The 13,079-nt window shown below is 47.3% G+C and overlaps 1 protein-coding gene across 5 annotated transcripts in view; it reads left to right on the top strand.

Moving 5' to 3' along the window:
• Positions 1 to 13,079, top strand: part of WWC2 (WW and C2 domain containing 2) — a 208,037-nt gene that overhangs the window by 190,625 nt on the left and 4,333 nt on the right. For all 5 annotated transcript variants that reach the window (XM_019422330.2, XM_053900828.1, XM_019422332.2 and 2 more), the window contains one exon: positions 11,965 to 12,092. In XM_019422330.2, coding sequence (XP_019277875.2) covers positions 11,965 to 12,092 — 128 coding nt within the window. The remainder of the gene's footprint in view (positions 1 to 11,964; positions 12,093 to 13,079) is intronic.

Here is a 13,079-nt window from a genome sequence, read left to right on the forward strand (position 1 = left end):
GTAGACATTGGGGGCCTCGGTGAGCATCCCAGTGTGAAGGAAGAGAGTGACTGTGACAGCGAGGCTGGCCAGGCCCTCCCTCCCCTGCGCCGGCTCTGTTTTCTCAGCGGGCCCCTTCCTTCCTGCCGCAGCTCCCTCCCGTGTTTCTAACAAAAACATGAGCACAGATCCGCCTGAGAAAATGCCATAAAAAGGTGCCTATCTTCGGCTTCTGTGTTTTCCGGGCTCAGGTGGAGTTTCACATCCTCACCTACAAAATAGGAGGATGGGACTAGATGACTCCCAAGACCCCTGGTAGCGGCAAGCTCTGTGATCTGTTTGCGATCGAATCCAGCACGTTCCCGGGATGAGCGAAGGTGCTGACCAGCAGGTGCGCCTGGAAGGCCACGTGGCCCAAAAGCCAGCCCTTGAGGGCACGTGCCGGACCTGGACAACTCGGAAGTCTGCGCTGAGCTGGGCTCCCCGCTTCTCCACCTGAAGGCGCCCCCCAGTCGGCCCTCCCACTGGTCGCCGGGGCAGCGCTTGCGGCCCCGCCGTCCCCGCACCTTGACCCACGCCCACCTCGAGGCCGTTCCCGCCGCCGCCGCCGCAGCGGGAAGACCGCGCCCCCGGAGCCCGGTGTGCCCTGGCCCCGGGTACAGTGATGGGGGTCCCGGGGACGGGAGTTCTTCCTCACGGCTACCAGCCCTGCTCGTGTGGGCCGCTTGAGTCGCGGACCTCGCTTTCCCACCACCCAAGTTCGCGGCAGCCTCGCCCGTGAACACGCGGACGGTTCCGGCGGCGTCCCTTTTTCACCGCGGCCGCCAAAGTGGGCAATCGCGGCGGACTTCCCCGTCCCGCCGGCCCGTTTCCGCACCCACGTCGCTGTGCACACGCGGACACGCCGGCACGCACGCCCGCCGCCCCTCGGGGTAGGGATTTGCAGGTGCGCGGCGGCGGGGCCATCAAAGGCGTGACGGTGAGCGCAGAGCCTGCCAACCGCCACGAAAACTACGGCGCCCGGAAGAGCGGTTCGTTGAAGGCAGCGGCAGGGCCTCGATCCACCTCCGTCGCCCGGAAACCCGCCGGGGCCCAGGGTCGCGCCCCATAGCCCCCCTCCTTCGTGGCCGGAGGTCCTTTTTGCAGCTCGGAATAAAAACCGACGCAGAGCCCGTGGCTTCGCGTGTCGCACGACGCCCTTGGGCAGCGGAGCAAGAAACGCAGGGCTGTAGATCAAGACGGGACTGTGCTCCTTAGGCCGGTGGGCTTCTTAACGCGGCTGTGGCCAAATCACCGGACGTTTCCGCAGGCCAGGCTCCCGTGGCCAGGCTCTTCTGGAATCTGGGACGTCGGAAGTGGCTTCCTGTGCCGGGCCCCGGGCAGCTCGGTCACGACCCGTTGGGGGAGAGGCGAGAGGGGTGCCCAGGAAGGCTTGGCGTTTTTCCAAAAGAGCCTCGTGTTGCTTCCGCAGCAGAAAGTTCTTGTTCTTCCTCAGGGTGATTTCCCTGTCAAAATGCCTTTTTTTACAGCTTAAAATGATACAGATGTTAACATATTTTTTTTTTTTTTAAGTTAGAATATGCTGAGAAAATGACGTGTCAAAGATACTAATACACGTCGTTGGACAGAATAAATCTTAATGGTCACAGGGAAGTATCCGGCATGGAGAGGTAACCGCCTGAAAGTTGGCTACCCTGGATGATGAACAGCTGGCAAAAGCTTTATGACGCATTCTGTCGCCCAGATTTTTCGAGAAAGATACACAGAAATCAATGTAGTTTTCAGTGAAGTGTGTTCTTGCACAGCGGGGAAAGGAACGTGTGCCACGGTCAGTCTTAACTTCGCACAGAACAAAGCCGAATTTCTCAGTGATTTCGCAGCGACCGCAAACACGCTGGTAGTTGACAGTCAGCAGACGTCAGGCTCCGTAGAGAGACCATCTCACCAGGGCCCTTCCGTAGAGAGCAGAACAGGCCCTCGCACTTCCATTCCTGCGGAAGGCAGCCAGAGGCACAACAGGATCCGGGGAGCCCGTCGTTCATTCTGATCTGATAAAATACATCCTGGGGAACCTGGCCCAGCTTTTCTTACGTAAGTGTAGCCAGCACGTACCTTCCTCGTCTGGCCTCTCGCGATCTGCCCATTACTTAAGTCAATAAGCCGATGGCTATTTCAAGATTGGTTTATTCACGTTGTAAGTTGCCAAGAACTAGGAAAACTGGGCAGACTCTCCAGTCTGCTCAGCAGTTCGCCACTGTGATGGAGACCGCAGCACGGCAGAAGCCAGGGGCTTCTCTTTACCGAGTCCGCCGCTCCTTCTCTGGGACCTCACGAAGCACGAGTGACAGCTACCCGGCCTCGTCAATGGCAAGATAATCAAGAGAGAATTACCGCTTGGCAAATAAAGGCCACTTTCCTAAACAGAATCCTCCAAATCGGGGAATGGGGAAGGGGGACAGTGAAAAAGATCTGGCAAAGGGATCCTTTGCGGTGACAGATGCCAGCCGCTAACTGCAGGGGACGAGGAGTGCCCTTGTGCTGGACATGTAGCTTCTCACAGAGCCGTGTGAGTGTGATTGATTCTTCATACGCACTTACTGAATAAATAAATTTTCAAAAATCTCATCTTTCCTAAGAGTGCCTCAGCATTTTTACTTTCAAATTTTAAATGAGTTAGTACGCTTACACTTTGAGAACAGTTTGAGATTTAAAAAGATTCTCAAAAAAATTAACATACGCTTATTATAACAAGTCAAATAGTAACAGAACTGTTAACCCTCCTTGAAGCCTCATTCCCGTGGGTATTTGTGCCTCTGGCTCTTTGTTAGCCTCTAGGGTTAGTTGAAAGGGTTACACAAAAATAGGGTCATAAAGACAAATTGTTGCAAAACTTGTTTTTCTCTCTTCCTCCCCCCCCCCCCCACCACTTAATTCTATATTCTTATACAAACAACAGCTTTCCTGGGGCGCCTGGGTGGCTCAAGTCGGTTGAGCCTCTTGATTTCAGCTCGTGTCTTGGTCCCAGGATCGTGGGATCGAGCCCTGCATGGGGCTCCGTGCGGAGCATGGAGCCTGCTTAAGACTCTCTTTCTCCCTCTCTCTGCCCCTCTTCCCCGCTTGCACTTGCCCTCTCTCTAAAATAAAATTTAAAAAAGAATAGCTTTCCCGGGGCACCTGGGTGGCTCAGTTAGTTAAGCATCGGGCTTCAGCTCAGGTCATGATCTCTCAGTTCGTGAGTTTGAGCCCCGCATCTGGCTGTCCGCTGTCAGCGTGGAGCCTGCTTCGAATCCTCGGGCTCCCTCTCTCTCTGCCCCTCCCCTGCTTGTGTGCTGCTCTCTCTCAAAAACAATAAACATTAAAAGGAAAAAAAAAAAAAAAGAACAGCTTTCCATATTAGTAAATGCTGCTGTAATTCATTATTTTTAAGGCATTCGCTTGGTGGCTATGTCATAATTATTTAGTTATTCTAATGACAGTTTCCCAGATTTTCGGTTATGGACAATGTGCAAATGAGCATTCCTGTATCTTTCTGGAGTCAGTAGTGTTTCCAAAGCTTAAATACCTAGTAGAAGAGTTGCCGGTCCTGAGAGCTTGGCTGTGAACCACGGTCAACGGTCCTGTCTCTGCCACGTCTGATGACCTCGTCCTTCCACTTCCTGGCCTTGACAGTGTCTGAAACAGCGGGCGCGTGTGGGAAGCCAAGACCCTTGCAATCCCCTTTTTGCCCACACCAGTTTATCTCCTTCTAAACGTTATAACTGCCCAAGTTAGTAACAGGAGGACTTGGCTTTTTCGAGCGCAGAAGTTTCTCCGTGGTGGGAGTGTCCAGTCAATTTAGACTGCAGGCTAGCGCCCTTAGCAGAGCGGTTTTTCCTTCCCTTTCCTTGTGCCACTGCTGACTTCTGGCCTGAGTTGATCTGCCTCTAGTAAGACTTCGCTCCAAGCTACAAACGAACACAGACTTTCCTTTACAGTTCCGGCTGCTACCACCGTGACCAGTGGCCTCCACTAAGCAGGGCCACGTTTTATATTCTGTCACTGGAGCGCAGCACTTGGGAGGTCATGGCGAGAGAGGCTGACCAATGCTGGGGCGGGGGGTGGGGGGCTCCCAAATGAGCTGAGTCTCCCCAGCCCCTAGCTCCCCTCCCCCACCCCAAAACCCCCTTAGTGGGGCGGGGCGGGGCGGGTGGCAGTTGTGACTCCAGATGCTTCTTCCTGGCTCAGTAGCAGCACGGTCCTCTCACCCGTGGAGGCTCAGGCGTTGGGACATCCGCCTTGCTGTCCCTATGATTCCAGTCCCGTAACTGTTCACAGTGTGGCAGGTGAGAATGGTAGCACTTTGGTGACACGCGTTGATTTGCCATTAGTGTTTATTCCGTGTGATGCCTGCTCCTGCCCAGTGTCCTTTTTCCTGTTGTGTTTTTCTCCTTGGAAGGCCTTTTAGACACCTTTCTGTTATTTGAGTTAAAAATGGTTTTGTTCATTCTGCCATTTGCCTTTTGAACACCTTTCAGATGACAGAAGTCCAGATGTTTGTTTGAGTCTAAATGCATCAGTTTCCATTTTCTGACTTTCTGGAGAGCTGTGTTGGTAGTAACCACTGGAAAAAACCCAAGGTGGTTCTAAACCTTTTGAGACTTACTGAGGCCTATTAATCTTTAAAAGATGGTCACCTAAAAACCCGTTTTCCCCAAAGACTGACACGCATTCATTCAGACTGTGTTACCTGTGCCCCCACTGTGTGCAGTGGAATCTCCCGCTGGGGATTCCGGCACTGAGGGGGCCAGACAAGTCCCCACCCTGAAGCCACTTGAGAAAGTAAGGCAGGGGCAGGGTGCCTCGAAAAGAATCTCTAGTCCCTGTGCTGCCCATGGGTATCACTGAGAAAATGGCCGATGCTTAGTAAGATGTGCCAAAAAGAGCTTAAGACACGGATTGGAATAAACCAAGTCACAGCCCATCTTGTCCAGGAGAAAAGTGACAGTTTCTGTTGAAATTAGAGCTGCAAGGCGTGGGTTCCCTCCAGCACGAGGCAGCTTCCCAGAGCGGGCTTGGCCAGCTTGCTTTCCCCAACACCCTGGCGAGAAGTAGGAGGGAAAGCGAAGAGGAAAGTTACCCTGTATCACCACCCCAAACTGTGTTTAGACTTCCTTTTCTTAAAGCAGCTTTCCAAACAAATGCCAAAAATTAGCGCACATATTTATTAGATCTCACTCTCCCTCAGAACGCAAAGTAATTTGAATTAGATTTTTGTTTCTGTCAGGTGCGGACAACTACTGTTTTGCATTAAGTACACGGTGACAAGACTGCTTCTGGATGACATTTCCCCTCATCTGAGTACGTAGGTCGCGTGAAGTCTCCAGCCACTTGATGTAATACAGTTCATTGTATAACGCAACATCACGAGCAGCTTCTGCAAATATAGGCAGTTTTCGAAAACAAACCACTGGCTTCAAAATCTTTATTGAGCACTTGAACCTCTATAAATCATGTCAAACAGATGCAGTCCCTACCCTTCGGAAGCTTACGGGCCCACGTAAACAGCTCGGACCCCAAGGCAAACCATGAGCCAAAACCAAAATTAACAACCAGGCAGCCTCTTGGCTTCACCTGCAAGTGGGAGTCCGGGCCTTGGTGGAGGCCGGCGTCCACATGATGAATAAGCCCCATAGTTCCCAAATAAGAAGGTAGGAAGAGTAGTAAGTAGCACGTTTATACCTAAGCCTCATTTCCTACTTCACAGTTTATTTATATAGCTAAGGAATTGTCTTTTTAGTTGATGTGCTTTTAAGCTCTAAGTATAACTGAAACAAAATTGTGATTAATTTTTCCCCGAGAGAGTCGGGTAGTATAAAACATACCACACACACACACACACACACACACACACACACACACGCAGATGTACTTATTGTGGATAGTTTTCAGAATACACAGGACATGCCTGTGTCCCCTCTACATCTGATTTAACCACATGTTCATGGATCTAGATGTTTAAATGCTAAATCCCAGGTGAATGAACATTGCAGCCTGGAAATAATTGAAACGTGAGATTCTAGAAGGTTAGTTCAATAATTACGCCCCAGCTATTAAATACAATGTTACGAAACTATTAAAAAGTTACGGACTTCCATTTCCTGGTCTGGCCTGTTAGGAGCTTAGAAGTCACTACTCTGCCCTAACAACAAGGAAAGAAGCTGAACAAACTGAAAAATCAACAGCTCTTCTTAGATCTGTCAGGAAGATGAGGTCACAGGTCAAAACATTGCCCCCCCCAAAGTAGAAAGACAGGCAGCACAGACAATGACCATTCACCAGAGCAGAAACTCCAAGGGGGCCAGTACTGGGGTCCGAGAGCCTGAACCGGAATTGGTGAACTGCGGGAGGTTCCCGGTCAACAAGCCTAAGACCTAAAACCTCCAGGGGGCAGCCATGGGAAGCCCCCCACCCCGCACTTCTGTGAATTTTCCGTCTAGGATCTCTACTAGGTCCTCAGGATCAGAAAAGAAAACCTGTGCTTCCAGCAGCGTGAGGGGAAAGCGACCATTCTGAAGTAGGCCGGAGCATTCCGCTAACAAGACCCACCCTCGGAGCAGCTAGAGTCTAACCTACAACGGTTTTTAAGAGAGCCTAACCAACTTGGGGGTAGGAAAATACCCACTCCAGCCACCCTGTCTCACCTAAGGGGGGGGTTGGGGGACTGACAAGCATTTGTGAAGTTCTCATTTGGGGACACAGGCCCACCAAGAGACTGACCGGATTCAGACATGGCAGGGATGTTGGAATTATCAGACCAGGAACTTAAAACAACTGTGCTCAAGGCTCTAAGGGCTCTAATGGGAAAAGTAGGCAACATATGAGAACGGATGGTCAATAAAAGCTGAAAGAAAAAGGCAATTCTAAGAAAGAATCTAAATGAAATGCTGGAGATCAAAAACACTATCAAAGAAATGGAGAATACCTGTGATGGGCTTGTTACCAGACTAGATATGGGCTGAGGAAAGACTCTGAGCTTGAGGAGATGTCAGTAGAAACTTTCAAAACTGAAAATCAAAGAGAAAAAAGACTGACGGGGAAAAAAAGGAAGAGGGTATCTGAGACCTGTGGGATAATTACAAAAGGTAAAACTCACACACAATGGAAGTACCAGAAGACAGAGGAAAACAGAAGCAATATTTAAAGCAAGAATGGTTGAGAATTTCTCTAAATTCATATCAGACACAAAACTACAGACCCAGGAAGCTCAGAGAACACCAGGCCAGCTAGATGCAAGAAACTCTGCACCTAGGCATGTAACATTCAAACCTCAGAAAATCACAGATACAGGAAAAAATCTTGAAAGAGGCCAAAGTGAAAGAACACTTAACTTATATAAGAACAAAGATAATAATTATACATACGACTTCTCAGAAGCCATGCAAGCAAGAATAGAGTGGGGTGAAATATTTAAGGTGTTGAGGTGGGGGGTGGGGACACCACCAACTAAGAATTCTATACCCAACAAAATTATCCTTCAGGACTAAAGGAGAAATACTTTCTCAGACAAATGAAAATTGAGAAAATATGTTGTCAGTAGACCTGCCTAGCAATAAATGTTAAAAGAAGCCCTTCAGGGATTAGGAAAATAGTGTAGGTCAGCAACTCAGATCTGTATAAAGAAAGGAAGAGCATTGAGGAAGGAATTAGTGACTGTAAAGCTAAAACTTTTATTTTTCTTATTCTTAAATGACCTAACAGATAACAGTTTGTTCAGAATAACAATAGCAACAATGTATTTCACATATATATGCTTACGTATAAGTGAAATGACTGACACCAATGATACGAGGGACAAGAGGGAGATATTTGGAATATTTTATTATTATATGGTACTTGCAGTATCCATAAAGTACTGTGGTGTTTTGCATATTACGAAATATTAGACAACCACTTAAAAGTTTGAAAAAGAAGTACAATTGACAGGCTAAGAAAGGAGAGAAAATGGAATAAGACAAGTTGCCCAATTAAAACCACAAAAGGCAGAAAAAGAGTAGAAGGCAAAAACAAAGAACAAGGGCAGTGACGAGAAAACAATAATAAATATGGCGGGTATCAATCCAGCCATATCAGTAATCCCTTTAAACACTGATGATCTGAATTTGCCAATTCAAAGAAATTGTCAGAGTTGAACAAAGGACAAGACCCGACTACATGTTGTCTACCAGAAACGAGTTTTATACATAAAACACATAGAGGCTAAAAGTAAAGGCATAGAGAAAAATATGCCATGCTAACACTAATCAAAGCCAAATTAATCCGAGACAGACATCTGAGCATAACAAGTGTCCGGTATAAAGAAGGTCGTTGTATAATGATAAAACAGCCAGTTTTCCAAGAGGACATAACATATCCTTCACGTGTACACACTTAACCACCCAGCATCACAATATGTGACGCAAAGACTGATGGAGCTGCAGGGAGGAACAAGTGCATCTACTTTTACCGTTGGAGACTTCAATGCCCCCTTTTCAGAAATGGACAGAGCCCAGCAGCAGAAAGCCATCAAGGATGTAATTGAACTCAACCACGCTATTAATGAGCTAGACACAACTGACATCCATAGACTACTTCATCCAACAACAGCAGAATTCACATTCTCCTCAAGCTCACATGGAACATTCATCCAGATAAACCACGTTTTGTGCCATAAAATATAACTGAAAAATGTGAAAGAATACAAATCATACAGTGTCTACTCTCAGACCACAATGAAGTAAAACTAGAAATCAATAACGGAAAAATAGCTGGAAAATCCCAAAGTACTTACAGACCTATGACACATTTTTAAATAACACATGGGTCCGAAAAAGAAATCTCAAGAGAAAACATGTTTTCAACTAAATGAAAGGCCAACTTATCAAAATTTGTGCAATGCGGCAAAGAGGAAAATTTATAGTAGTCAATGTATATACTAGAAAAGAAGAACGATTTAAAATCCATAATCTAAGCTTCTGCCTTAGGAAACTAGAAAAAGAAGAGTAGATTAAATCCAAAGCAATCAGAAGAAAAATAATAAAAATTAGGTAGTTCTCAATTACATTGAAAACAAGAAATCAATAGCAAGTTTGCAGGATACAAGGTTAATAGAGTCAATTGCTTTTCTGTATGCTAGTGATGAACGAGTGGAATTTGAAATTAAAAACAATACAATTAGCGCCCCCTAAAATGAAATACTTAGTTACATATCTAACAAAATATGTATAAGACCTAAGTGAGGAAAAATACAAAACCTGATAAATGAAATCAAAGAACTAATAAATGGAGAGAGAGTTCATGTTCATGACTAGGAAGACTTAATATTGTCAAAATGGTCTTCCCAAATTGACTTATAGATTTACTGCAATTCCAATCAAAATCCCAGCAAATTATTTGGTGGATGTAGACAAAATGATTCTGAAGTTTACATGGAGAGAGAAAAGACGCATGATAGCTAACACAATATTGAAGGAGGCAGGGTTGTGGGACTGACATTACCCAACTTCAGGACTTCCTGTGAAGCTAAGGTAATCAAGACAGTGTGTTACTGATGAAAGAACAGACAGATAACTGGAGCATAATAGCCCAGAAATAGGTCCACATAAATGTGGATACAGGCAACTGACCTTTGACAGAGGAGCAAAATCAACACAACGGGACAAGAGAGTCTTTTCAACAAGTCAAACAACTGGACATCCACATGCAAAAAAAAAAAAAAAAAAAAATCTAGGCACAGACCTTACACCCTTAGCAAAAGTTAACTAAAAATGAATTGTAGGCCTAAATATAAAACACAAAACGATAAAAGTCCTGCAGTGTAACAACTTAAGAGAAAACCTAGATGACCTCTGATATGGCAATGACTCCTAAGATACAACACCAAGAGCATGACCCATGAAGGAAAGAATTGGTAAGTTGAACTTCATTAAAATTAAACATTTCTGCCCTGTGTAAGTGTCAAGAGAAAGAAAAGACAAGTCACAGAGCGGGAGAAAATATCTGCAGAAGACACATCTGATAAAGCCCTGTTATCCAGAATATACAAAGAACTCTTAAAACTCAACAGTGAGAAAATGAACAGCCCAATTAAAAAGCAGACAGGGGCCCCTCGGTGGCTCAGTCTGTTGAGCATCCAACTGCGGCTCAGGTCATGATCTCATGGTCTGTGAGTTCAAGCCCCATGGAGCCTGGAGCCTGCTTTGGATTCTGTGTGTGTGTGTGTGTGTGTGTGTGTGTGTGTGTGTGTGTCTTTCTCTCTGCCCCTCCCCCACTTGTGCTCTCCCTCTCTCTCAAAAATAAATAAACTTTGGAAAAAAAAAAACTACTTAGAGCAGTGCAACCCAGAAATCTCTCCTGTTAACGTTTGGCAAATACACTTTCAATCTCATTCATCTTTCCAAACCTTTTTTCTTATATTAGCCATTTTAAAAACAGTTTATTGGAGTCGAATTTACATACGAGATTAGCTTCTTTTACTTAGTGATATACATGTAAGTATATCATGTGTTTCCATGTGTTTCTATGGCTTATAGCTCATTTCTTTTCAGCACTGGATAATATTCCATTGTTTACAAGCACCACGGTTTACCTGCCTGTCACTCACTAGAGGACATTTGGCTGCACCCAGGTTTTGGCAATTTTTTTTTTTTAAGATTTCATTTTTAAGGGGCGCCTGGGTGACTCAGTCGGTTGAGCGTCCGACTTCAGTGCAGGTCATGATCTCATGGTTTGTGAGTTCGAGCCCTGCGTCAGGCTCTGTGCTGACAGCTCGGAGCCTGGAGCCTGCTTCAGATTCTGTGTCTCCCTCTCTACCCCTCCTGCACCTGCACTCTCTCAAAAGTAAATAAACATCTTTGAGAGAGATTTCATTTCTAAGTAATCTTAACATGGGGCTTGAACTTACAACCCTGACATCAAGTATGCACGCCCTACAGACTGAGCCAGCTGGCATCCTCCCCCCGCAAGTTTTGGCGATTATAAAGGAAGATGCCATAAACATCTGTGTCCATAACTTTTCAACTCCTTTGGGTAAATACCAACAAGTATGACTCCTAGATCATACGGCAAGAGCATGTTTATTTAGTTTGGTAAGAAAACGTCAACCTGCACCTTAAACTTATACCACAGTATATGTCAATGGTATCTCGATAAAGTTGGGAGAGGGGGAAGAATTGAAAACAATGCCAAAGTGTCTCCAAAGAGGCTGTACTATTTTGCATTCCCACCAGCAGTGAACACGAGCTCCTGTTGTACCACATATTTGCCAGGATTTGGTGTGGCCAATGAACTGTCAGTGTTTTGGATTTGGGCCATTCTAATAGGCGTGTGGCCGTATCTGGTTGTTGTTTCAATTTGCATTTCCCTAATGACGTGCGACGCGGGGCATCTTTTCATATACTTATTTACCATCTGTGTATCTTTTTTGGTGAGGTGTCGGTTCAGGTCTTTTGTCTACTTTTCTTTAATCTTTTTTTTTTTTTTTACATTATTTAACATTTATTTACATGTAACATTTAATGTTTGTTTATTTTTGAAAGAGTGAGCGCCACCAGGGGAGGGGGAGGGGGAGAGGGAGACAGAGGATCCGCGGCAGGCTCCAGGCTCTGAGCTGTCAGCACAGAGCCAGAACCGGGGCTCGAACTCATAAACCGTGAGATCATGACGCCGGAGTGGAAGTCCCAGGCTCGAGCCACCCAGGCACCCCGTCTTCATTTCTTTTCTGAGGGTTCTTAGGCTTTCCAGATGCAATAAAACGATCACATATTACCCGCGTAGTAAGATCTTTCAAATGCGCTGCAGTAAACTCGTCCCCAGCGGCGGCCGCGCCACACCTGCAGGGGGAGCCGCGTGGGACTGTCGCTGCGGAGGCTGCCCTCCCGGCTCAGCGCCCAAGCCCTCAAGCCTTACACCCTGTCTCCGGGACTTTCTAATTAGCGTCCTGTGGGGGTTTGTTTTTATTTCCTTTGCCAGGCCGAACAGTCCAAAGAAGAGCAGAAGCAGGACTTGAACGCGGAGAAATTGATGCGGCAAGTGTCCAAGGACGTGTGCCGGCTGCGCGAGCAGAGCCGGAAGGTGCCGCGCCAGGTGCAGTCCTTCAGGTAAGCGGCCCGGGCCCGCCGGTGCTCCCGGACTGTCCTCCGCGTGGTCTCGGTTCGGCAGGAGCTCACGTCAGCAGTGACAGCGGGGGGACGGTATGTGCTTCCATTTGCTCCTTCGTGAGGTTACACCCCCCCCCACGACAGCGGTCCTGACCCGATTAAAGCCTGGCTCCCCAAGAACCCAGGGTGTCCCCGGCGCTTAGAAGCAGTTGGCACATCCCGCTGAGAAATCTTGACGCAAAATACGAAGGGGTGTATATCTTTGGGTCTTGTGTTGTTCACTCATTCAACAGACGCCCCCCCCCCAACCCGTGGACGTGGATGCCCCTCACCCTGGCCCCCCAGGCTGTGCTGGGCTTGCAGGGGGTTGGGAGGGATACCCGTGGGGAGCCTGGGGCACAGGCCTGGGTGGGAGAGCCGGATACTCTGCCCCAAGCATGGGGGGGAGGAGGAGTGGAGGGGGGACAGTCCTGGTTTCACCTGCAATCAGGGGCCCCGTGTTCCCCGGCCCTCTGATTTGTCAAGGGAAGTTGGAAACAGGAGTCCTACGTGAAATATCTCAAATGTTAACATTGGCAACTGACTCTGGTATGTAAACCCCTCCTGAGCCAAAGAAATCCATTAGCAGGGAGTGTTCAGTTTGTGGTTCCACCTTAAGGCTTTCAGTGACGTCATGATCAGGCTTACTTGCCTTTTTTTAATTTTTACTTTGTATTTTTATTTTTTAAGAGTTTTTTTTGTTTGTTTGTTTTTTGTTTTTTTTTTTATGTTGAGATAAAGAGCAAGTGTGGGAGGGCAGAGAGAGAAGGAGAGAGAGAATCCCAAACAGAGCCGGGATCAAGAGGAGAAACCACAAGAGCCAGATGCGTGGGGAGGCGCCTGGGTGGCTCAGTCGCTTGAGCGGCCAACTTCGGCTCAGGTCGTGATCTGGCGGTCCGTGGGTTCGAGCCCCGCATCAGGCTCTGTGCTGACAGCTCAGAGTCTGGA

This window comes from Panthera pardus, unplaced genomic scaffold (assembly GCF_024362965.1).
Source record: "Panthera pardus isolate Hobbes unplaced genomic scaffold, ASM2436296v1 HiC_scaffold_13, whole genome shotgun sequence".
Classification (NCBI taxonomy): domain Eukaryota; kingdom Metazoa; phylum Chordata; class Mammalia; order Carnivora; family Felidae; genus Panthera; species Panthera pardus.